This window comes from Strongylocentrotus purpuratus, unplaced genomic scaffold (genome assembly GCF_000002235.5).
Source record: "Strongylocentrotus purpuratus isolate Spur 01 unplaced genomic scaffold, Spur_5.0 spur5_scaffold_7, whole genome shotgun sequence".
In the NCBI taxonomy this organism is placed as follows: Eukaryota; Metazoa; Echinodermata; class Echinoidea; order Camarodonta; family Strongylocentrotidae; genus Strongylocentrotus; species Strongylocentrotus purpuratus.
Genome location: NW_022145613.1, coordinates 35,383,146 through 35,409,337, shown reverse-complemented (window position 1 = coordinate 35,409,337; position 26,192 = coordinate 35,383,146). Strand labels below are relative to the sequence as shown.

The window sequence follows — 26,192 nt, the reverse complement described above, 5'->3', positions numbered from 1 at the left end:
TCTTCTTAATATTTCATTTTTTTATATCAACCTTTTGCGTGAACCCAGGCGCGTACGCAGGGGGGGGGGGAGGGGGGGGGGTTAAACTCCCCTTTTGATTTTTTGTTTTTATTATTCAGCGGCTGGCTGAATCGTTGCGATTTTTTTGGACTCCAAAAAGAAGAAAAAAAGAAAAGTGTCCGCTTACCCCCCCCCCCCCCCCCCCCCCCCCACACTGAGCGACTTTTCGGCCAGCGCGATTTTCTAATTTTCGGGAGCAAAATAATAAAGCTGAGTAGTTGCGAAATTTTGGGCCCGATTTTAACCCCCCCCCCCCCCCTTGGAAAAATCCTGCGTACGCCACTGCGTGAACCAATACGTGGTCGCTCAACCTAATCCTTTCTTTACCCAACATTGAGTTCGAATTTGAGAATACGGTTTTTCCCGTGGATCAATCGCAATGTAATGAATTTCTTTGCCCACAATCATTTGATATTTCTTGTAGGGCCTTTATTTACTTTTTTGTTTACAAAAGGGGGAAGAAAGACATTATCCCAATGTTTTCTGCTGCAAAGATTAAATCCTCTGGAGACAGAGATGGAAATTGAGGTCCGATTTTCTCCAACGATCGTCAACTTCAAGGAAACTGGATGGTTGCCCGTCTTGAAGAACACCATGCCTATTTGAATGGACTTACACAGTAATGTACGGGGTATAATGTGTGGGTGATAAGTGTTGTTTAAACAAATCAGCCATCTCGATTGCTTATTTTTTCGACCAAGTTGATCTTTGAAAGATTTTACACGCACTCATGACACTTCCAAAATTACAAGTTGATAATAAAGAAGTCAGCCTATCATCAACTGACAAATAGTGAGGTAGTGTTACATCCAGCCAAGAGGATTTGAAGCTCCTTTGTAGCTGTTCTTGCGTTTGTTTAACAAAATCTAATTTCTGACTTTATTTATTGGGAGGGGAGATCAAAATATGTATAGATCTATAGACACGTTAATTTAAGCTAGACATTAAGTTGATTTGGTGTACTTTTGCATTTCTTCATCAGGATAAAGATAGTAACCGGGTTCGGAGGTGATTTGCCAAACACAAGATGGAATGCATCATCAATAAACACCTATGCGGCGCGGATATTTTGAAGCTATGCGGCGCGGATATTTTGAAAATATTCGTCGGAAATGGACTTCACACCTTCAGAAATGTGACAGTCAACTGGTCGCAAGACGTTGTTTGTGTCTGTCATGTGATTTTCTTGGATGGGAGAAGTAAACTTCTCATCAGCAAGAACACAGCCTCCTTCCATGCTGAATATAAAATCATACGGTACCTTAAAGAAAACATCCAAGGGATACGTTCCGTCAGTATTTTCTGCAGCTTCTCACCGTGCAGTAAACCAGGGCACGACTGTTGCAACTTGATTCGCGAGATCAAGGAAGATCTGAGGACCCTGCATGAAAGGAATAGGGGTGATGGTGTGAGGTCACTCACTTTCGTTTTTTCTCAACTGTACGGGATTGCGAGACCATCTTGTAGAAATAGAGGTTGTTTCGGGTGGGGTCCAAACAGGCATAACCGACCTCGAGGAAACGCCCAAAGTTTGAACGATCTCCGTTCGTTGGGCAGCGACATTAGAAGCTTCGAGTGGGTCGACTGGTTGGACCTGATTATATTACTGACTTTTTGGGACAATTATAGATGGGGTGTACGCCTTTCTATTCACATATCGTTTCTGATGAATTCGTTTCTTTGTGGAGTTGAGGGCCCCTGGCGTCCCTCGGAGGATGCAAATCTGAAAAGGGACTTTCAAGAATTAATGTCATAGCAACAGTCAGGCGCGGATCCCGGGCCGATTTTACCGCCCCCCCCCCCAAACGGTAAAAAATAGGATAGTAACGTAAATTTTACCCTTTTTTAAACAAAAAACAAAAGCGGGCCGCCTGACCCGCCCCCTTCCCCCCCCCCCCCCCCAAATAAAAAAATAAAAATAAAAAAAATAAGAATATTTTTAAAATTTGCCCCACCGAAAGAAATTAGTGTTCCTCCTTTCCAGCATCCCCCCTGCTTTTTCACCGGCCGGCTGAGTCGGCGCAAAAAATTTCCACAAAAACTGGACCCCCCCCCCCCTCCAAAAAATAAATAAATAAATAAATAAATAAATAAATAAATAAATAAAAAGAAAAAAAATGAATACTGTAAGCATGCGTGACCAATTCGAGGGGTATAAATGGGTGCTTTTGTTTAGATTGGACGCGGTCTGCCCGGTGCCGCATTAAGAAAAAATATCACCAAACTACGACTGATTGCACACAACTTACCCATAGAAACGGGAAGATATAGAAGACCTAATCTACGATTAATATAAAGATTTACGAGTAGTTTTTCTTGAACAAATTAGCAATTTGGAAGCAAATGTTAGTAACTTGGAATGTCGAGAAAAGTTCATATTTATAATGAGGTTAGACAATAAAAATATGATAGATATATTCTCTTTGTTCACTAAAACATAGTTGCAGTGAGGGGTAACTTTTAAATACTATGTAACAACAAAGTACAAATTTACAATCTTATGTTTTGGGTTCAATTTTACAGTAGGTCGCATATAATTATTATGTATAAGTACTATTATGTCATTTAGTTTAGGCATTCCATGTACCTCATTTACTTATTTTGTATAGCATGAGTTATAATTTATTAATAAAACTGCTATATTAGGTTTGATATATCTAAATCTTCGGATGTATTATGGTACATTATATTATTTACTTTTTGAATTATGTGTCATGTTATTACAAGAAGAAAAAAGAGTTGTTCTGCTGTATATAATTTTCCTTCTGTTTTGCTATATACACTGCATTGTAAACTGATTTATAATAATTATGATATACATGGCTACAAACAGAATATTGATTTGTTACATTGCATTGTAAATTGATTTGTAAATTGACAACAACTTACTATGTGATAATCAGTCAGGTTTTCGGCCAAAGCAGTCAACGACTACTACACTTTTAAATATCACAGAAGATCTATTTGATAATATAGACAAAGGGTGCACAACAGGGATTGTTATGCTCGATTTACAAAAAGCATTTGACTGCATTGATCATCACATCCTTCTGCAAAAATTACGTTTCATCGGTATGTCTGAAAAAGTCACCAAATGGTTTGAAGGTTATCTGATAGGGAGAAAGCAATTTATTACAATGAATGGTATAATCTCGAATACTAAGGAACTCACATGCGGAATACCGCAAGGTACTATCGTAGGACACATGCTATTTTCAATATATGTGAACGACCTACCAACTGCAGTGAAGCATTCTAAGGTATTAATGTATGCTGACGATACGTGTTTATATTTCAGTAGTAACAATGTTCGAGAGTTGACAACGACTTTAAACAAAGACCTAGAATCCGTATGTGAATATCTAAAATGCAACAAAATGAAATTAAATGTTAAGAATTGTGAGTTTCTTGTCGTAGGTACCAGGAGTAAGTTAAACAGACTTGATCCTAATATACATTTACTAGTAGAGAGTATACCCATTCTAAGAGTTTCATCGTGTAAGTATCTTGGCGTAATTCTAGACGAGAATTTAAAGTTGGAACCTACATATCAACGAAATAAGAAGAAAATTTTTGTTTAAATTGTATATATTAAGGAGAATTCTTCCGATTATTACACAACGCCAAGCGGAGTTGTTTTATAAATCCATGATACAATGTCATTTTGATTACTGTGATATAGTCTATGCAAATACAGGGGTTACTTAAGAAAACTTCAAACTTTACAAAATGAAGCGCTAAAAACTGTCTTAATTAAGGAAAGACCCAAGATTCCCAACAGATCAGTTGTTCATACTTTTAAATTTAGATAACACTGAAGATTTTAAAAAAAGGACATTAATAATGATGCACCAAATATTTTATAATAATGCACCAAAACCTATTTTACGTTTCTTTGAAAAGCGCAACCCTGTGTATAATACCCGACACTCTTTCCATAATTTTGCATTACCTAAAGGCCAAACGAATTATAAAATAAGGAGTTTAAGTTATAGAGGAGCGAAATGCTTGAACACAATTTTACAGGAACTGAAATCCAGAGAGAATAAAAAATGTTTTTAGAAAACACATCATGTCACCACCTAGGTAGCGGGGGGGGGGGGGGGGTGGGGGCTGACCATTGGGAGGAGAGTCAATCAGACTCTCGGTTTACAATACACCTCTCTGTTAATTATTTACTTTTTATTCATTATTGTTAATTTGTATTTTGTACATTATAATAATTCATGTTTTCTTTGTTTATTGTTAGTTGTTGATTTGATTCGATTTTTTTGCATATTTGTATGTTTTGTTATCTTTTGTTACTGGATTTTGTTTTGTGATATAATTTGTATATTTTTTATTCAGTCACGGACTTTCTGAAAATCAACCGATAGGCTGAGAAAGTGACCGTGTTTAGATAAATAAATGAAATAAAATGAAATTTACATGATTTATATTTTTATAAACAGACTATTGATGTACATCAATGAAGTTTGATAAATACAATAAAATATGATACATGTACGATTCTGCAGTTCGTTTTGTTATTTATAATACCATGAAGAGAGGAAATAAAGAGTAAAAATACTACACACACGCAAAAAGAGTAAAAAACACAGAAATAAAAAGTAATGCAGTGACAAAAAGAATAATGCAGTAAAAATAGAAATAATTTACATGACAGTTTCTTTGACAATAAACGACTCGAAACGCAACTATTGCAGGAGACAGATGCCGATGGAAAGGTCTCATCACATGGGTCACAACGGGTCAGCCATGAACTATAGGAGAACGACGACGACAATATTGCAAAGGTATCATTTGTAAATAGAGGTAAGTTTTTTGAAGACATTTTTAATATCACTATGTTATTGTAGAAAAACGTATTCATTGTTTGTTTCTTAAATTAAGAAAGAAACACCAGTTGTGTCATGTTTATATAAACCGTTGTCTATTCAAGTGTAGGATAGCGTTAGTTTTTGGTATACTCCATTTATTTTAAGGTATGTTGATAGATCCAGTGGCGGTACAAGGATTTTAAAAGTGTAGGGGTTAATATGATTGAGGACGATAACGGAAATAAATAATTTATCTAGCCCTCTAACTAAAATTCGGGGTAAGGAGGAGGGGGGGGGGGGTCAAAGAAATTACCTCTACTCTCATACATGAACTGGGAGGGGGAGGTAAAGGCTTTAACTGTGTAGATAATGCCCCAATCCCACCCCTCCCACCTCACCTTGAGCATTTAAGTTTCTGCTAGACAGATTTTTAGTTATTTTCAGAAAACTTGAACAATTATAACTGATAACATGAATTTTAGATTAATCTAGAACTGTGAAGAAGTACCAGCTAGTTTGATTATTGTTCATATCATGAATTACCCTCAATCTTAATTTGTTTAACTTGTGTTTCAAAACAGGTTCATAACACTGGCATATCATTGCTACTTTTAGCTTTAGATTTGAATGATGGATTGTGAATTTGTCCTTCGTTTTCATTTTTTAATATTTTTGTATGTATCTTTCTTCCCCTTAATCCTTTTGCGGAATTTTGCACCACATCAGGAAAAACCAAGTTGTAGACCTAGTTATATCTTCAAAATGTTCCATTTTCCTGCTCTGATATATCCATGACATTTGTTGCAAATTATTTTTCAGAATTATTCCCTAGAAAAAAAATGATGTCGTTAAATAAAAAGTACTGTCAAAAAGTAGTTCGTTTGATAAAAAAGTGATATAAATTAATTATCACAACTTTTCAATCACTGTAGTACATGTACGTGAAAAAGATTATTCATGCAAAGTTAATCAAATAACTAGTTAGCACAGTTAACAATACAAAACATTTAAATGAATAAACCAAATATACTTTATAAGAACAACAGTTTAGAACAAAAAAGTAAACTAAATCAATTGTTTTTTTATCAGAATTTTTATTACATGGAACTCTACGTGGGTATCCTCGTGTTTCAAACCGATTAGGAGAAAAGAAGGGATCCACAATATGTACATTTCTATAAACTTATATTTACATTAAAAATATATCCATAATTTTATGTACAGCTAGAGTATATTTGTAAATTTAGATTTTCTTTATTTTACAATAGTTAAGTAGATTATAGAATCAAGGTGATAATAACATTTGGCAAAGAGATGCCTGGAACAGTCATCTCAATTTTTATAGTTCTGCTTATATACACTAATCTAAATGTAATACGTTGAATGATTTCACCATAACATAGAACAACATGTCAGTATCTGGTGTATTTTTAAATCTCTGAACGTGCGTGTGACACTCTCATAATGCTATTGGGCAAGTCCAAGCTATTTTATCCCATACTTACCAAGCACATCTAAGATTTTAAAACAATGCATCAAGTTCATAGCCCTACTACAGCAAGGATCAGGGCGCTGTTTCATGACAGTTGTCATCAATAAGAAGTTACAATAACTGTTATAAGCTTCTGAAATCATGACATTTGATTGGCAGAGAGCAGATTTGTTATAGAAATTTAGCATTAGTTATTGATAACAAGTTTTATGAAACAGGGTCCAGATCAATTATGAAGGTAAATAACACCCATGATATCAAGTTATGTTCAGAAGTCCACAATACTTGGTTAATGCATGAGACACTAACTAGTTAAATATCTTGGTCTAGCCATATTGTATCCTTTCAAAGTTTGACATATAGTTCAAATTGTCCTCTGATTGTCAAATACATGTATGTAATTCCATTAATGGCTTGATGTTCACTAATAATCTTCATGTGCTGATTGGCCATTGAACAGAAGAAAGAGAAACATAAAATGTCATACTCTCTTCAGTGATGGTAGATCACAAGTCCCAGTATTAATGATATCATTATATGAATCTTCACATATTAACTGTGATATAAACAAAAAAAGGAAGTATAAACGATGATGCACTTTTGATATGAATAGTTTGTTTGCAAAGAGTTGTTAATAAAAGTTTCAGAAATACATAAGGCTGATTAATACAGATGAGATCATGTCTACATATGTGTCTTCAAATATTTCTCTCTACTTTGAAAGAGTGTGCTCTGCCTCTCTTGAAAGTACTTTATTTCCGAGTATTGTAAAGATATAAAACAACATCAACGAATGTGAGAAATTAATAGGTTTAAAAGTTATGTAATTAGAAAGATATATTTCCTACTCAATACAGATATCATAGCCCAAAGACATATCCATTGCTGGACTGCATACAAAAGTACTGCTTTGTTTCTTCTTGATCATACAGAGCTAGTTTTGTCAAATGTACATAATTTTGTCCTGGAAGTACAATGACATAAACTATTTTTTCAATAATGCTAATGCCAATAATTAACCAAGGTACATGTATAAATTGATTTGCTTATGTCTTCAAATGTTGCATTGTGTATACTGCTCCCTTACATTTACATTTTCATGTCTTTGAAAACAGATCGGTTTTATAATAAGAAGAGCATCCATTAGATGTCACTTCTGCCAATCCCTTGTATCCTAACAAGACCCTTCTTTTTTGCATATCATTGTTTTCAGGATATGAGCTTAGAAGTTTGGCATCCATTCTATACTTTCTAATGATAGAGTCGGCTATGCTCTGTAGCTTGGGAGTAATACATATTGGTAAATTATTGTCTCAAGTCTTAAAAAAGATACTCCAATTTGTGCAGTTAGACTTCAAGAAATCACCAGAAGAACAACAGATGTGTGGCAGTTTCCAAGAGATGAAATAGCTTGAACAATGCATTGCAATCACGCAATTGCTACAAAATTCAGGTCATTTTATGTATATGTTCTGTATCACAATTAATCACAGTACATGTAAAAATAACAGTAGAAATTAAATTTTATCAAGGTGATATTGAGTCAAAAGAAAATACCCCTACAACACTGACTATCAGCCATAAAACCATCCTAAGATTTGATTTAGAGTGTTGCTCTATAGTTGTTAGCTAGAGAGTCCTCAGTATGAGTAGTGGTTGGTGCTGTCCCAATGTGGTACATGCGGGGCCCTCAGTCCCATCTCCCCATTAGGTATCTTCGGCATGGGGAGGTCCTTGCCAGTGAACTGAGGCAAGTTGCTATAGTTGTGCATGTCCCTGATGCCAGGATAAACTGAATTAGAAGAAGAAAAAAGGAAGGAACAAAATGATGAAATGTGTGACAACAGTGATATCAATGGATGCAATAGCTTGCATACACATGTTGTGCACTGTAGATCCCATTCAGTCATGAGGCATAAAGCTGGGTATATATTATCATACATGCATGCAGACAGTAATCATCAAGTTTGTAAGTCAGAACTTATGGGTCCGTTTTAATTATTTTAATCCAAACACCTCCACTTATGAATTTCTGAGTGCAGGCCTTAACAATTTCAATCAAGACCCCTTATGAAAAGAATAACAATCATATCTGGGCATTAAATTTCACTACATGACTCATTAGTCATAATTCCTGACATCAACCTCAAGCAATTCAATATCATAGAAATGAGCTCGACTGTTCAAGCTCATGTAACAGTGTGACGAACATATACATTATAATCGTCATGACATGCTTTCTAGTCAGTATCTTGAGTTTATTTATAACATCTTATTCAGTTTAAAATTCACAAGCTGACATTGGGATCCAAATGGTTCCTGCCACGTTGCACAAAACTTACCATTGATGTTAACTTTGCCATCAATGGTAACTCCCATGGAAACCTTGAATTATTTGGCTGTTGAGCCCTGTTACCATGGTAGTTACCATCAATGGTAAGTTTTGTGCAACGGGACCCTGTATAGAACATGTCCTTACCTAATGGTGGTTGTGTTCTTTCGAAGGGCAATTTGGGTTTCTGTTCTCGTTTGGGCCAGTTTGGATCATGCTCCGGGTAGATGTTGGTCATCTCTTGGATGTGTTCAAAGACACCGGGTTTGCTGGTCTCTGGATGATGAGGCAATCCTGAAGACCACATTCCAGTCTACAGGAGAACAAATTATCACAATGAAACAAAATGTAAGGGTTATATGGTTGACAGAGTTTCAAGAGAGTTGATAGGCCCCTACTGATTAGAAACAAAAAACAAGCGTTTCAACAAGTATCCTCTTTTATTCTGAAGATACATACCAGCAAAAAAGAATGGTTGTAATACATATTTTGCAAAAACATTGATTTTAGTACTGGTAAAGATCATCTGTAATATTTGAATGAAAAGATTTCTCAGTAAAAGTCTTCAAAGACATGTCAGCAGAGATGCAGAAAGATAAAGAGAGGGTAAAATAAACAATTGTATTACTGAGAAAAAATAAGAAAATTGCACCAAAATCCTTACAATCAATCAGAAAATTATGTATGTTTGCTATAAAAACACAAAGACAACTTAGAGGAACTTACCATGGGTTGTGAGCTGGTTCCAGGGTAAGAATCGTTAGTTGCAATCTTAGCATTATTCAAATCCTTCATGAATGTTCCTGATCCTTTGGGTTCTAAGCTGATTTCGGCTGGTGGGCTGTGGGGACGGAAAGGAATTAAATATTGGTGTATTGCTATTATGCTTGATAATGACTTTAACCATACAAATGGAAAACAGAGAGAAAGTTTCACACAGAACTACATGCTATACTGTTGGATAAAAAAGGGGGGAAAGAGGGAATGGCAGAGAGAAAGAGAGACGGAGAGGGAGAGGGAGAGGGCAGAGATGGATAGACAGACAGAAAGTGATAGAGATGAGAAGAAAGAAAATAACTACAATGACAATATTGTTAAATACACATTTATCATCACAAGTTGGATGGTAAACTCAGTCTCTATCTCGTCAAGTTGCATAATGAGAATAGAATCTGGGATGTAGTATTTTGTCCCAAACCCTTTAGTTTTCGCATGGGGCCCAAAGGCACCAGCAAGAAGCCTATACGAGTGCTTCAACAACTTGTTAATTGCAAGTCGTTATTTCGTTTCGAGTGTTTTTAAATTTACGATACATCTCTGTGCTGAAGGAGTCTTTAAAGCCCCACTGTACTACTTGTAACTACTTGCTTCCTCTTTATAGAAAACAATGCCTAATCGGTGACCACTAGTCCCCCATGATCCTCTTTTTCTTATGTTAATTGAGAGCTGAGTTGATGAGATAGCCACCTGTCAGTGACCTTCCTGGGTGGTCTTATCCATCCTAGCCAAAGTAGTACAGACAGCCTTTAAAGCTGATAAGGTAAATACCAGCATGGAACCCAAAATCTACAGAGCAAAATATTTGGGGGTAATGTAACTTACGTTTGTGTTAACCCTCCAGCTGTCATCTCAGTAGGTCCTTGTGTAATGGTGTGCATTCTTTGTCCTACCCCAGCATCAATGCCTGTAGTGTCTGTTCTGTATAAGGTCTGCTGATGGTATGTCTCAAGTTCCTAAACAGAGAGCAATTACATGCATCATCATCCGAATTCTGTAATCCGTTCTTCACATAAATATTGGTGTAAAGTTCATTTTAAAAGAAATATATAAATGCTTTAAAAACTATTACAAATATATCTATGTGTTTGTGTTCACTTTCTGAATTTACTTTAAAGATTATCCATAACATATTTATCTAAATCAGACAAAAAATATTTCAAATTGGAGAGGAGCTTGCATGATACGTCACAGTGTTGCCAATATAATGTCTTTCACTGATGACAACTTTAAAAATTCATAACTTTCCTATTTCTAATCAAATTTTCTCAAACTTTTACTAATTTGTTTCTCTCATTTTTCTGCTTTTTATAAAAACCAAGATAATATCAGGGTGGATCTCCCCTTTAGATACCACTACAGTTGAACTAAAGAGCCTTCATCTGTTACCACTTACCTCAAGAGAAGTTCTTATATCTTCCACATGCTGTAACAGATGTCTTTCAATGTACTCTGGACCATTGGTAGCTGCACTCTTTTGGCTACATGTTCTCTTCATTTCCTGCAGGACACTCTTGGCTTTCAAAACATTTGCTGTCAAAACTGAAACAAAACAAGTTAGAAAAAATAAAAGTTTAATTAGACAAGCAGTAGGATTCACATTACAAGCAATAAGAATACAATCACATACAATTTTGCATCAAAAGAGCATAGTATCTGTGGATCAGGGTAAATCTTTTCTAGTTTTAAATGTTTGATTCTAAACATTTCAATGATTAAAGAATATTTAATCATTAACTATAATTGTTTACATACATTGTCAACAAAAAACTATCCAATAATGTAAACAGGATAAGATTTGATTCTTGTCAAATAATCATAGGCCTAGTGAAAATACCCGGAACCAAATTGAAGAAGAAAAACAATCTTTATGTAACCCTGTAATGTTCCAAGGCACTGTTAAAAATATTGTTGACACAAGGAAAATAAACAACATCATTTTTGATATTCTACTACAATATCTGACAATTTTGAAGATATTTCTTTCCTAAATGTTCTTAGTGCCTCCCAGATTCTCTACGAAAACTATCTACTCACATTTCACTAGTGGACCATCCACCCAGTACTCTTTATTCCCCTTGACCTCAGGTCGAAGGTCACTGACCATCTGACCCAAACGGTTCAACACTTCCCATGACCTCTCATCTATGACAGATTGCTGCCTTTGCAGACAGTTGAGACCCTCAAGAACACTGGTGCATGCATTGAAGAACTCTGCTCTGGTATAAGGTGTGGCTGGATTGGCTGAGGTCACGCTCATGATGAATAGTTATTGATCTGAAGAAAAAATGAATGAGAAAACATGAAAACAACTTTTCTTGGTGTTTAATATCTTTATCTAAGGTCTTGAACTAAATAAAATGGAACTACATGTATGAAGCAAAAGTGTTCAAATTAAGAAATAACTTTCATGATGAAATCAAGTTTATATGTCATAATATGAAGGTATGAAAATAACTTAAGGAAACAAAAATTGTATCTCCAAAACTCTCTGTTAGATCTAACTTTATGATTACATTAATAAGCAACTATAGAAGAGGTGCTTCTTTCGAAAAAGGCCGCCAGCTCAGAAAATGATTTATGTGGCTGGACATACATCAGGAAATAAGGCCATACAGGGTATAATCAGATTTCACTAAGCAAAAAAGATTATGAATTTATCCTTTTCATTAAAAATAATGATAATTAAAAAAGAACAGGAAGTTAGAGAGGTACCTACAAACATATTTAGTGAGAGTCTCTGCAAATTTGTTCCAAATCCATGAATGAAGATTTGAACAAACATGACGAACAAAATGCATGATCCTTGGCCCACGCCTCAGTTGAAGGAGTTACCAGGTTTCCACCTGAAGGGGTATTAGTCTATTGGGGCATTCTCATGAAAAAAGCTACTGCTCATTCACTTTTTTACGCATTGGTTCATTGGATGCAATGCTATAGGGAATTCCACCACCGGCTCTGCCATAGACTTTACGCTCAGTGTGTGTATGGTGGTGTGACCAGTGTTCGCGCATGACCTTAGTTCGCTATCTCAAAAAAATTGGTTAGAATTCAAAACTCCAATACCACCAATGGACAGAGGAATCTAAAATTACCCAGAGACAACGTTTTCTATGGAATTGGGTGTGAAATTATGAAAATATTGACAAAAATGTTAGTCTTTTGCATCCTTTCCCAAAAAAAATATGAAGTTACTGACAAGGCCAAGGCAAGGGTCTCAAAATCTTTATTTGGAGAGCAGATCTATGTCATCAAAATTGTACGTAAAATGGGGTACCAACTGATTGTATGATACTATTGATAGTTTGCCATGCAAAATTTGCAATTATCTATATTTGATTGATTGCTTTTTGTTATAAATTAGCTGTAAAGTCCTGTACACGAATTAAGGTCTTGTTTTTTTGATGACTTTTTTGTCAGTTGCAGCACATTCTGATTAAAAAAAAATCGAATTTTGAGAATGGTCTTTAGCAATATCTCCGGAATTCTTCGACAATAAATTTTCTAGTTGCACCAATTTGTGACGGTACTCAGGTACTGTAGTCAAAGCTTTACATTCCATTTGGTAATAATTTAACTACATGACACATCGTGAATCGATGACCACAAGTCGTCGCGTCTGCCAGTGGCTATTTCATGAGAAGTCCGATAATTAGATAGTCAACTGTCGCTTTCATCCTAATTATATGTAAGTTTCTGTTAGAATTGACTAGCTAGGTAGCTGTAGCCAGGCCCAGGCCCAAGCTCCAGACAGTAGCGCGGTGCATACACCACTGCCTCTCCTCATCAGTATACCGGGGGCAAACACCGATTGCTTACGGCTGTTACCCCGCCAGTTGCAGGCTAGGAGTCGGACAGTGATATGAGCCGAGCTCGAGCTCGGCTGTTTATTTTGCATCCGCATAATAATATGCTGTTCTTGTGATTAATGCGATGAATATTGTAAATATAACGGGGGAAAAGCTTCCCGAGAATTACACCTACCAGTAAACAATTACAAATGAATGGAAATGAAATAAAAACATAACTCACCGATCACCCAAAATCGAAATCCTGATCCTGCGGCTGCTGGAAAAACTAGGAATACGGTGCAATATGGTCAAATCTTCAGTGTCTCATAAAAAAATACAAAAATAGATTAAATAATTTTAAATTTTCATTTATGAGCAATTAAAAATATGAAATAGTATAAATATATTAATTGTAGTATTCTTATATATTTATAATGACAGCACATTACACAAAATGATATTTAGTTATTATTATTTTAAATTGGCTTTTCTTGAGCAGCAGTTTGTTTGTAGCAACGACCAGCTGGGACAATAACCCACGTGTAAGGCATTGTATGTAAACAAACAGGGCGTTGACGACCACCGCTTATCTTTAGCAGCCAAACACACGCGACTCATCACAATATCGCATAAACATCACGTTGAATTTGGGCATAATATACTTTAACATTTTCATTAAGTTGCATAGTACATTCGTTTGATAGGACTTTGTTGACTTCCTCCTTCGTTCCATCTTTGAACATTTTTTTGCCTGTTTTTCGACCGACATTGTTAGCGACAATTTCAAGGATTCGAGCAGACGCCACTGACCGTAAAGATGACCGACACTGTGCCTGTACCCGCGGTCCGTCCCCCAGTGGACAAGCCTATGCGACTGGTTGGAGTTAGCCACAGTAATAATAGCTACAGCTTGGTTGACCATGCATCTGCTAATGATCAACTTCATTATATATTTTTGGTTGTAAAGCAGCATATTGCTGGTAAGTTGTTTTCTTTTGTCCCCTTCCCCTCTCCCTCTCTTTCTATCTATCTATCTGTCACGTCAATCTTTCTGTCACGTCAATCTTTCTGCCTGTGTGTCTATTATATATGAGTACCGGTATATCAGTATAGAGTATGTCATCATGTCTCTGTGTGTCTCTCTATATTTCCCACTCCCTCTCACTCCGCATATAATTTTGATCAATACCGGTAGTTTATTTATTTTAATGTACGATTACTTCATGTCTTTCATTGTTTCAATAACATTTCATATCAGAGTTTTGATTCATAGATATTTTCTGCAATAGGGAGTTGTTATGTATTTTTACACTTTTCTGTTTTTCAAAAATATTGGTGAGAGGCCTATTATATTTTTAAATAATATTTCTTGATCCCAATATTTTGTCATGAGTCCATGAATATGTCATTCATAAAAATGTATTTATATATTTATTTCCTAATCTTATTCCTAGGTATCCTTGCTGATGTTCAGTATTATAAGATTGCTGAGCTGAAGAATGAGATCATTGCTCTTGGTACTGATGTAGCTGCTCTAGTCAGAGACAGGTCTTTTGAGGAATCAAGGGATAAATATCACAGTCATTTCTGGCGAGCAGATGATGAAGCTGAAAACAAACGTAAGTGACCTGAATCTGCATACATGTATATACTTATTTCTGGTACTGATCGACTGATAATGATATAGTGCCTCTAGAAGACGAAATACAATATGCTAATAAAAACTAGTGCAAATAATCAAAAGTGTTATACTGGATCTTTTTGTCTGAATGCTATTGATTTTGTTAAAATATAGAATCAAGAAAATAGACAATAGTAATGTGAATATAAGAAACAAACTTTTTCTTCATTTGTATTGATGAAAAAAAGAAAATTATTCCAAAAGATTTTTTAAATCAAAATGAATCAGTATGTTATGTTAATTTGCAGTGCTCATTTATTGAAGAAAAAACATTTTCCTTTGTTGTTATAAAAGTCCATTTATTTAGATATATAATAAAATAGTTTGTAAAATGAATAGTTTTTGACATATAATTTATGTTTTTGTTCCTTTTGTAGGACTGATTGTGAAGTTGTCAGAGGTTGCATATGCACTTCTTGATTACAAACAGAACTGTTGCACACAGAGTAGAGGACCCTATGCATTGGATGAAGCTAAGCTGGAAATACTCTGCAAAAAACACTTGTATGAATTACAGAATTTCAGAAGGGTATGTAACTTATTCCTACCTCATTATTGTATACTGGATTTGTAGTGATGTGATAAAGAGAGACAGAGAAACAGTAAAGAAACAGCCATGAATTTTAATTTTGAATGTAACAGTAATCAGTATAATAAATTACCTCAATCAGATTAAACTCAATGAACAAGAGCATAGAAATATATCCTGATTTGAAGATAGAATTCCGACTGTTGCATGTATTCAGTTGCTGTTAAACATTTTAACCAATCTTAATTGTTTACTTTTATAATTGTAATTTGTTTACAGGAGCTGGCACAGTTTGTCAACACGGCCCGAGATCGAAATGCCCAGGTGACCCGCCTGTCTGCACCTCTTCAGTCACAACTCGAATGGTATCAGTACAAATCACCTTTGGATGACCCCAGTATCCGCCGACCTCTGCCCTACGAGTGCACTCTGACCTCCAGGGAGACGATCCGCCCAAGAACGGAACCTCCAGAGGTGGATGGTCACATATCAGGAGTCAAGCATGTACCAAGTCAATGGGATGTTCCAAATCTATCAGGAAAACCAGGAGCAGCTAATTCAGGTATGATACATTCATACAGTATCTTATCCATGGATCCATAATCTTTAATATAACCTTAACTGTATAAGGTAGCCTCCATAAAATATGATTAATATTTATCTTTTCGCTCATGTGTTCTATGTTTGCATTAGTCATCCAATTGATCAATGAATGCTCCAGTTTAAAGATGTAAAAGGAAAGAATGATAATGGACAAAAAGAAAGCTTCTGTAGAGTGAAGCATAGCTTAGCAAGAACTACATGTATGGAATATTATATGTATTTCAAAATAATAATAGCATTCAAATATTGTTTTAGTATTGCTGTATGACTCTAAATACCTAGATTTTAGTATAAAATACTAAACAATAATTAGCCAAATTCGACCATAGATTACTTAAAATTTAAGAACAGCAACATATACCTTAATGCTAAATATATTACTCATTGCGGATATACATGTAGTATCGATAATAATATCGCTAGTGACATTCGTTTTTCTTTACATATCCAGGAACCCATGGAAACCTAACAAGCCAGGGCCGGTACGGTGGCAGGCATATGTATGAAAGGAACATCAACGAGAGGAGAAAGCCATGTGAACAAGAAATTCAGCATGTTTCAAGTCGATACAAGCATTATCATGGACTCTGTGAATAAGCACACAATATCATTTACTGAAGTTATATTTTAGTGTCGTTTTATACTGTGACTCTTTGACTGAATTTGTTCAAATAGCTTTAATTTACATAATTGTTTGGTGTATATGCATACAGTGGACATTGTTATGTCTGGAAATTAATGCAATGGGTCTTACTTTATCTATACAACTTCATAATATCAAAAGCAGTAGGCATATAGCTAGATGTATCTTGCTGGCTGAAGTATGGATAGATGGATATGTCTTGCATTTTCATGTTTGAATGAAAACATTCAACTTTCTCTTTACAATCATACTTAGTATTTCAGTATTTCAGTTATGAAAGAAATGGTCTCTATACAACTGATTTTTTTTGGTGAGGAATAAAGTTTGAAGTGAAAGAGCATGTAAAGCCTAAACTCAAAGGCTATTTGAAAAATCTAGTCGCAAATGCCTGATAGGATATCCAAATTACTAGCTTATATTGTGCATAACATAGCTTATAATGCCTTTTTAAATGTGCATATATATCCATTCCTATGCAAAAAAGGAGTTAGATATACATTTCTGAAGAACAATCTTTCAAAACTTTCTATATTGATGTAGAAAATAATTATGTCTACTACACCCTCATTTTATATCATCTTACCTCTCTTTGCCTGAGCTTGATGGATTAAAAAAATATATATATTTTGCCAAAAATAACAAGTCAGTCCAAAACACATGAAATCGACTGTATTTAGGTCTGAGTGGTCCACTGCTTTTTATACCCTTGTATTATAAATGTACAATCATGCCATTTCCCTCTAGAACATTCACTTACTGTTCGTAACAAAAGTTTGATGCTGAAAGTAATTTGTTCTTATTTATATAATAATTAGATATCTCAATGTATAGACTTTACTTTCTGTAGTTGTCTAATCATGAAATTGATTAGTGAAATAAATTATGGAAAGTTTTTTGCAAACTCATTCTGATGTTATCCTATAAACAATTATGAATTGAAGATTGTCACTGTGATACTTTGAAAGTAGAGTGATGTGGTTTACACATTATCAAGTTTCATGAATATCTATTAACATAGACTTACATGACACATATTATGCGTGGTTATCACTGTTGTGAATTTTCATTTTTATTAAATAAACTAAATGCTGCCAAGATTGGATAGTTTATCATTGATTCCAGGAATCTTAAAAAGTAATATATAATCTGTAATAAAGTGTTATACTTTTAAATGTGAAGATTTATTGTAAATAAAGAAGTGAAGAAACCCTTAATTCATTGATGTTTTGTTATTTTTTCTGTATCGTTTTGTTAATGCTACAATGTGTTGATACATAAAGTATGTATACATATATAAAGAGCCAAGCAGTTGCGTGATGGCATGATGGCATGATGGCACTTCCTCACATTTACGATGTTATAACATGATGTTAATACGATATCAACGATACATAGCACCAGCTCTGAGTTGGCCTGTCTCCCACGCAAAATGAATGTTCACTGCTCTCAATAAACTTCAGGAAGTACACATCATGAGAACAATACAGGGCAGGCCTCCACGATGAAATGTGTAACCACAAAATGTGTCGGTTTTATTCATAATGAGCATGGGGCGTACAGGGTCCAGCTTTAAAGGAGACACTTGCAGGGGGGGGCGGCACCCGTCTTCGTGATTGCAATGCAAATCGGTTAAATATATATATATATAAAAAAGGGCCCTGGGTATATAGGATATAGGGTATTCGTTTTCGTAAATTACTCCCTCTTTTTCTTCTTCTCGTCCCTCTCTTTTATTTTGTTTAGCACATATTCTATGGGGGAGATGACCCCTAACCCCCCCCCCCGGCCCCCCCCCCCCCCCCCCGTAGCTATGCACACCCAAAACCAATAACAATTGGGGACAGGGCTTTTGCTACCGTTGCACCCAAATTATGGAACACTTTACCATTATAAATAAGACAATCATCAATTGAAATATTTAAGAAGAAACTTGCACCATTTGTTTATGTCGTAGTTTATTGTATAATTATTTTGATGTTGTACAAGAGCGCCTTGAGCAGTCTTTTAGAATGGATTGACAGTATTATTATTATTATTATTACGGCAGTGGATCATAATTTTAAGGAATACCACCGACATTACGATTCCGGATTCCTGCAGTAGGCCTATTGCAAAAACATTTTTTTTTTAATTTATAGATAGGGGGTATATATTAAGCCTACATCATCATCTATCTATTTTATCTGATCATTAATCGTCATCAGCTTCATCATCATCATAATTGCAATCATCACCCTTAATCCTATCGTCATACCATCATAGTCATCGCAAATTGTGTAAATGAATGACATAGAATCAAACAAAAGACAGAGTAGCGAAAGAAAATGTCCTAAAGTCAAAATCGAATTGAGAGATCGAGAGAGAAAGGAAAACGCGAGAGATGGAAGGGGGAAACAGACGATGCATGTGAGTGGCGAGAAAGAGAGAACGACGATCGATGGGGATGGGGTCTTTGGTGATAATTTTTCATTTTAATACGTTATTGTATACAGGATTGAAACGCTGTATAAAACCATTCAGGATCTCCCTGTTCATCTACCAATCAATTAATTATTTCACAACTCAGATGGCTTTCCATAGTCATGCATTACAAAGGTAGCGTTACGTTGCCAAGCATCAAGGACACACCGTACAGGCTTCCGATACGAATTAACATCCTTTATTGAGGTATTACATTTCATATTTATCCCATATTTAATATCATAGTTATTAAACAGTAAATATGTTATTATCCATACAGTAATCATTTTTTCAGGATTCATAGCCCGAGCTTTCCTCGGTTGTGACGCAATGTTTACACTCGAGTTTACAACAATACAGTCCCACATGCGTATTCTTGTGATGGATTATTTTATGTTGTTTTTGTTGTGAATTGCGCTTGCGGGGGGGGGGGGGGGGGGGGGGGCGTTATTTTTTTCTGCGGCACAGATTGGGGCTTTTTTAAAAAGGGGTTTTGATTTACAGACTAATAGTGGTCGTGTGCGTACTAGTAAAAGAGGTCTGTTTTAATTAATAGTGTTACATGTAATCCACTACCGTATGGAAAATCATTGTTAAAATGAAATTGGAAGTCTAAAGAGGAGGCAGCATGTCAATTAGGAGAACATCACAATAATTAGAGGCTCTAGTCAATAAAACTTAACTAACTTAAACGCAGAGGAATGTTATCTAAACACATAGTTCGTGATGGATATTCAAACTTGTTCTAGCTGAACAGTGAATAATACAATTGTCAAAATCAAATGCATAAAAGCCCTTTCATATAGGCCTAGACCCTCTATTATATATTATATCCTATCATATCATATTTGCAGGTCTTGTTGATCCAAGAATGTACAAGTCGGTAAAACAAGAGGTAAGGTTTCACTTAAAATTGTTAATTCTAAAAAGTAGAGCTTTGTATTTATTTCTCATTTATGAGCAAATAGCAATCATGAGTGCAATATGGTACAAGATTTTGCACGAGGTGAAAGATAAGAGAAGCTATATTCAACGAGGCGCAGCCGAGTTGAATGGAGCATCTCATCTTTCACCGAATGCAAAATATTGTTCCATTGCACGAATAAAGACCATTCATTATTTGTTTTATACAACACCTCAGACGTTAACGGGCTTAAAACAGTTTTCCTAGGCCTAAATCTCAGCGATTTTTTGTTTGTTTTCAATTGATGAAATTGCTGATAGTGAGCGTGCACTATTAAGCATACCATACCACGCGCCGCGCGTACCAACCTTTATGTTTATTGTTACGCAGAGTGCAATTTCGTTTGATCCTTTCGCTCCATTGCACTCCGACGTCACTTAGCTCACCATATACTTGTACATCGTTAGTGACGTCAGAGTGCAATGGTGCGAAAGGATCAAAAAAATTGCACTCCGCGTCAATGATGCTGTTCAATGGTACTTTTAGCGCATGTCATGTGATCAAGAATTGACCAATGAGGTTGCAAGAATCTTAGTAGGCGTTGTATAAATAATTTATAAATCAACAATCTGTTTGTAGGTTATTTGATCTGATCATTTTATTTCTTCTATTATGTAAACCATAAAATATTATGTTATAGATATTGTTACATCATTTATTTTATTATATGCTCTGAACAGTCATTTAATAAATTCCTTTTTAGTTCATGTTGTCAAGTTGTTGACCTTGTGATTTTTTGTTTTACTGTGGATTGTTTTGATATGCTTATATCTTTTTCCTCCATCAGCGTTTGTTGAATGCTGTAGAGGTTGGAGATCTTCAAGAGATCACCATCTCTCTTGATCTGGGTGCAGGGATCAATGATGTACCAGTAAGTGGTCAAAACATTCCAAATTCTACGGAATATATCCAAGGGTTCTGATCTAAGGGGAAGTCTACCATGATGACAAGTTGGTTTAATACCAGATTTGGAAAATTAAAAGAAACAATATGTGAAGTTTGTGGAAAGCCCAATAACAAAATTAGAAAGTTATGACTTTTTAAATTTGCAGTCGAATTAGCAATTTAGCAATTCTGTGGCGTCCTTTTCGAAAAACTCTTCATTTACTCTGCAAAACTATAAAGAGGTATAACATTCTGATTTTTCTTTGGATTTTCCTCAAACTCCCTTTTCCCTTTTGTTCTGCTTTCATAAAATCAGTCCTAACCTCCCTAAGGTATTTTGCAAGGATTTGACAGTAAGGAAAATTTAAGGAGGAAAGATTAGTAGATGATTTGATGCGGAGAATTTAAGAACCTGAGACCTCAGAAAATTATCCTCATCTGTTGCTAATTTAGTACTCACTACTGAATCAATACTACTGTATTTGCATCGATTACATTATGCTATAAATAATTAACCATAATCACATTTCCTTTTAATTGCCTTATTGATAATGCAATTTTGTTAGAATTGTATAAAGTAAATATAATCTAGATAAGTTCATAGTATGACTTTCATGAATCAAATACTTTTAGACCTCATATAAGGTCCGCAAATGTCCTTTTTTGGTAGTATGTATAATGAAAAATTAAATCAATGTGAGATTTTTTTTTCTATCTTTTATTTTCTCTCATTCTCTGTAGTGGGGAACAGAGTCCTTATTGATGAGAGCAATACGATGTGGGCACAAGGAGGTGGCCAAATTTCTCATCAGAAAGGGCATTGATGTAAATTATATTTATGTGGTGAGTGTACATGTAGATGCATTCCATAAGTTAATAATCCTCATTTAGTAGCTTAGCATGATTTATAGTGTAGCCTAGTTGTTTGGTATGATATATTATTATAGAACTTTCACTTTCAAAGATGATCATTTGCGATCTATAATCAGTCTAGATGACCTTTAACACACTGTCAACCAGAGAAAATATTACTTTGTATAGAATGTTAGGATCCAAACTTGTCATAAGTAGTGATGGATTGAAAGAACAAAATCTTCAGTTAGCATTATTCTTTTTAATTTTGTACTGCCTCATGTTGAAGTGTATGCTTTCAACAAAACTAATATCCATAATTGCCCTATTTAATCAAGTGTGTGTTTTTTTCAGTCTTTCCCGAAAAAAAGCTATGAAATTCAAGGGAATTTCATAATTATTCAGAGCTTTCTTACTATAATAAACCATACCATTATGGACTCATCATTGGTTCATTATCTTTGTGTATTCTTATTAGTCACATTTTACACCACACAGTTTTATGAAAAAGTTGTACACTGTAATATGATACCAAGATAATGACGATAGGATACTATTACATAGTCACATGATATATCAGGGACTGAAATAGTAACTTGAAATTCTTTCCTTATATGACTCCATTTCTCTATCTTTAGAAATCAGACTCTCCCAGAAGTGAGACAAAGAACTACAGACAAGAGACTGCGAGAGAGTACGCAGAGTTCTTCAAAATGCCTGAGATTATTGAGCTGATTGACGCGCGGCGGATAATACTTCAGGCAACTCTGTGATGAAGACATTTGTTTTATTCCAAACTCAGTTTTGGGGACATATGTGACCAATTCGTGGAGTGTAAGGAAAGAACATTGGGTGCGTTCACTTGATTTCTACTGAATCTTCTTAAAGGTGTAGCTGTAATTCATATTCCTTGTGTGGTCTTGACTGTCTTGGCTCTATTCACACTTCAATTATTCTCGTGAAAGAAAGCAAACTTGAAGATCACAATTGTTTCAGACAATATATTAATCAGTTAGGCCTTAATTGTTCTTGTTTACGTATGTTGTGGTCTAGTGGATAAGTCTCTGGAATGTGACAAGGTACATGGTTCAAATCCCTTTCACAGCAAGACATTCTGCATTTGCCACACTCAACCAGGTGAGCTAAATGAGTACCTGGTAGGATTATTCCTTGAAATGCACTATGCATAGATAACAGGGAAATAATCTCCAAAGCTTACAGGGATGTGAAATGGGCTATACGAGAATAGAATTTTTTTTTTCATTATTAAACCATGTCAAGCACTAGCAAAAGAGAAGCTATTTAACGTGCACTGAATTGCAAGTGGGAGTTTATTAAAATAACTGCGAGTGACAGAGGCCTACATACCCTAGGATATTAAGATTTTAAGTACAGATTTGTGACATGCACTTTGTTCATATTACATTTTGCTACACGTTTTTAGGCACTTTATCATTTCATGTATGAACAAAGCTTTAAGAGATATCAACAAATAATATGTGCACAAATATATACAGGAGGAAATGTGCAATTATTATGTAATTAGCAAACCAGCAAAATCAGTGAGTTTGGGGGACAAAAGTTTTCTTAAAGATCATTTATCCATAATGTACAATATGTGTAGTCACATAACATATGCACCCAAAATTTGCATCATGATCAGCATTTTAAAAGTACTTCCTGATAATTTCTCATGAAACGAAATTCTATTTTTGTAACTCAGTATTTTCTTGTAATAGAGTATCTAGAGATCATATTTCATGTTCTTCTTTTTGTCATGCCCTTAACATGTATCTACGCATCAGTATTTTAGAAGACAGAATGTATATATTCAAAGATGTTTAAAAAGACGAGAGCAGATCTTAATATTGAAAAAATATTACCATTAACTCATTAGAAATACCATATCATAAAAACAATCTAATATTTTCAAATTTCTCTCTCTATTTATATTTGTATTACATCTCTTTATAATGTATAAAATGTTTATGATTTCAGAAAAAAATATTAAGTGAGTCCTTTTCGACTAATACATGTTGTTTGGAATGGATGACAACAATAAGTCTACCCCATTGTATAATTAAAGCAATGTTCTCTCAATTTCTTGTTAACATGCTTTAAAAAGTGATGAGATATGAATCGCAACTCAAAATTTTCAGCACAAACATTTAAAGGAATATTTTTCAATGACGAATAGAAGCCCACCCCTCAGTCAAATGACATTCAGTTGTGCTTCCACCCCCCCTTCCCACACAGAAACAAAGTGAAATGCCATCATAAAAATTTTACTTGTGTTGTAGATATAAGTGCTTACTCTCTCATGTTATTTTGACACAATAAGTATAACTGTGAGCTGAATCATTGCGCAAAATTTAATTATATGTGATATATGATTGATGATTATTTTACATATTTTGTACTTTGTGTGTAAGTAAAAAGTACCAGATTTTGTTTTCTGTTAAGGAATTAATTTACATCAAGATATTTATCCAGCAGCAAAAGAAATCATTACTTTTGAGTCTTCTTTAAAGCAGTCTGTAAAAGCCCTTGATGAGTAGCCTTTTCTTGAAGAGAAGTATCTGATTGGGAGAGTTAATTGATTAAAACAAATTATGATTACATAATTGTTTTGTTTTCACTATGGTAGTAGCAATTCGACACTCTGTCACTCTATCGAACGGTCGGCCTCTACCCCCTCTATGTCCACCGTCATCACATCAACATACAGAGAGGTAAGGTATCTAAGAAGGTATATCAAATGTTGATCGAGTAGACGAGTAATAACTAAATTAGTTTGCACTGGCACTATTTTGTATGCTATTCAACAAATCGAGTTATGATCATGATAATTGCAATCAATTCAAAACATTTTGTTACCCCACTTCTTTCTTTTATATATATATATTTATATATAAATTTCTCTCTCCTCCCTCTTATCATCTCTCTCTCTCTCTCTCTTCCCCTTTCTCTCACACACTCTCTCTCCCTCCTCCTTTCTTTCCGTTTCTGTTTTATCTCTCTTTTATCTCCCCTTTGCTCTGTCTACTTCCTCCCTCTCTCTATATCTCTCTTTCTCTATCCCTCTCTCTCCCTCTCTCTTGTTATCTGTAGTCAACCATAACTTGCATTTGAAAATCAACATGACTTTTTTTTATGAAAAAGATTTTGTTTTCTTCTTCAGTGCAGTGGGAACGCCCTATTCTATTCATGCACATTGTCGTCATGTAAACAATGACTAGTCATCTATCACCCGTGGGAAGTCCTCTTCATTTATTTCACAGGGTCCCTTTTTGTCTGGACTGGCCAGTCAACTGGTCACTCCACATACCACGAAGTACTCAATCAGATTAAGAATATTCTTTCAAACGATTTTTATCACAGTGTCATATTCATTACACAAAATCATGGTTTTATAATTAAGTATTTCCCCTTTCGTATCCTTCTATTTAAATTATTGTATATTCATTACAAATTAATGAATACAGGAATCAATACTGAAATAATGATCTACTGGATAAGGCATATTTCTGTATGCATTTGCCATTGTCTATGTTCATGCGTATCGAATATAATATTATCAATTATGTGTTTTTATATAAATATATGTATATGATTACACATCATCTACCAAGTGAATACATTATGAATGAATAAATGAATTAGACTAGACTTTTGCTTTCTTATTGGTTAAATTATTTTAATTTGTATTTTATGATTCATGATATAATGTGGGGAGTAGGCAGTCATGAAAGACATGTTAAGTCCAATTGTGATTATGGTCATCGAATTAAAAGGTGAAAATCCCTTCATTAATAATTGATCATAATACATGCATATAATAATATAACTATGCACATTTATAGATTATCAAAAAAAATCCATTCCTAGCGCGCCCATAAATCTCTCTCCCTCTCTCTCTCTCTCTCTCTCTCTCTCTTCTCTCTCTCTCTCTCTCTCTCTTTCTCTCTCTCTCTCTCTTCTCTCTCTCTCTCTTTCTCTCTCTCTCTCTCTTCTCTCTCTCTCTCTCTCTCTCTCTCTCTCTCTCTTTCTCTCTCTCTCTTTCTCTCTCTCTCTCTCTCTCTCTTCTCTCTCTCTCTCTCTCTCTCTCTCTCTCTATATATATTTATATCTCCCTCCCTCTCTCTCTTTCTCTTTCTCTTTCTCTCTTTCTCTGAATTGTTATCCTCTCACGGTAAAAATAATATGTACTTTTCTTTCTTCTCTGTTCATCTTTATTTCTCTTTTTCCTCTCCTTATGCCTTATATCCTTATATCTTATACTTACTTTTATGTCTATATAAAG

At 34.9% G+C, this 26,192-nt stretch overlaps 2 protein-coding genes and 1 long non-coding RNA gene across 3 annotated transcripts; 2 read left to right on the top strand and 1 right to left on the bottom strand.

The window, feature by feature from the left end:
- Window positions 1-5,954: 5,954 nt before the first annotated feature.
- LOC578017 lies at window positions 5,955-13,610 on the bottom strand. The gene is made up of 7 exons (XM_794889.5): window positions 13,514-13,610; window positions 11,519-11,758; window positions 10,878-11,023; window positions 10,307-10,437; window positions 9,431-9,545; window positions 8,852-9,017; window positions 5,955-8,164 (listed from the first exon to the last, which is right to left on the bottom strand). The coding sequence occupies exons 2-7, from the start codon at window positions 11,739-11,741 to the stop codon at window positions 8,013-8,015; spliced, it is 933 nt and encodes a 310-aa protein (XP_799982.2). The 5' UTR covers window positions 11,742-11,758; window positions 13,514-13,610; the 3' UTR covers window positions 5,955-8,012.
- A 215-nt stretch (window positions 13,611-13,825) lies between these two features.
- Window positions 13,826-17,942, top strand: LOC577943. Its single transcript, XM_794883.5, has 5 exons — window positions 13,826-14,252; window positions 14,727-14,891; window positions 15,331-15,482; window positions 15,762-16,044; window positions 16,537-17,942. The coding sequence occupies exons 1-5, from the start codon at window positions 14,090-14,092 to the stop codon at window positions 16,680-16,682; spliced, it is 909 nt and encodes a 302-aa protein (XP_799976.2). The 5' UTR covers window positions 13,826-14,089; the 3' UTR covers window positions 16,683-17,942.
- Window positions 17,943-19,067: 1,125 nt separating this feature from the next.
- LOC100892996 lies at window positions 19,068-24,513 on the top strand. Its single transcript, XR_971604.2, has 5 exons — window positions 19,068-19,395; window positions 20,043-20,083; window positions 20,940-21,023; window positions 21,779-21,880; window positions 22,528-24,513. It is a non-coding gene; the product is annotated as an uncharacterized LOC100892996 (long non-coding RNA).
- Window positions 24,514-26,192: the final 1,679 nt, after the last annotated feature.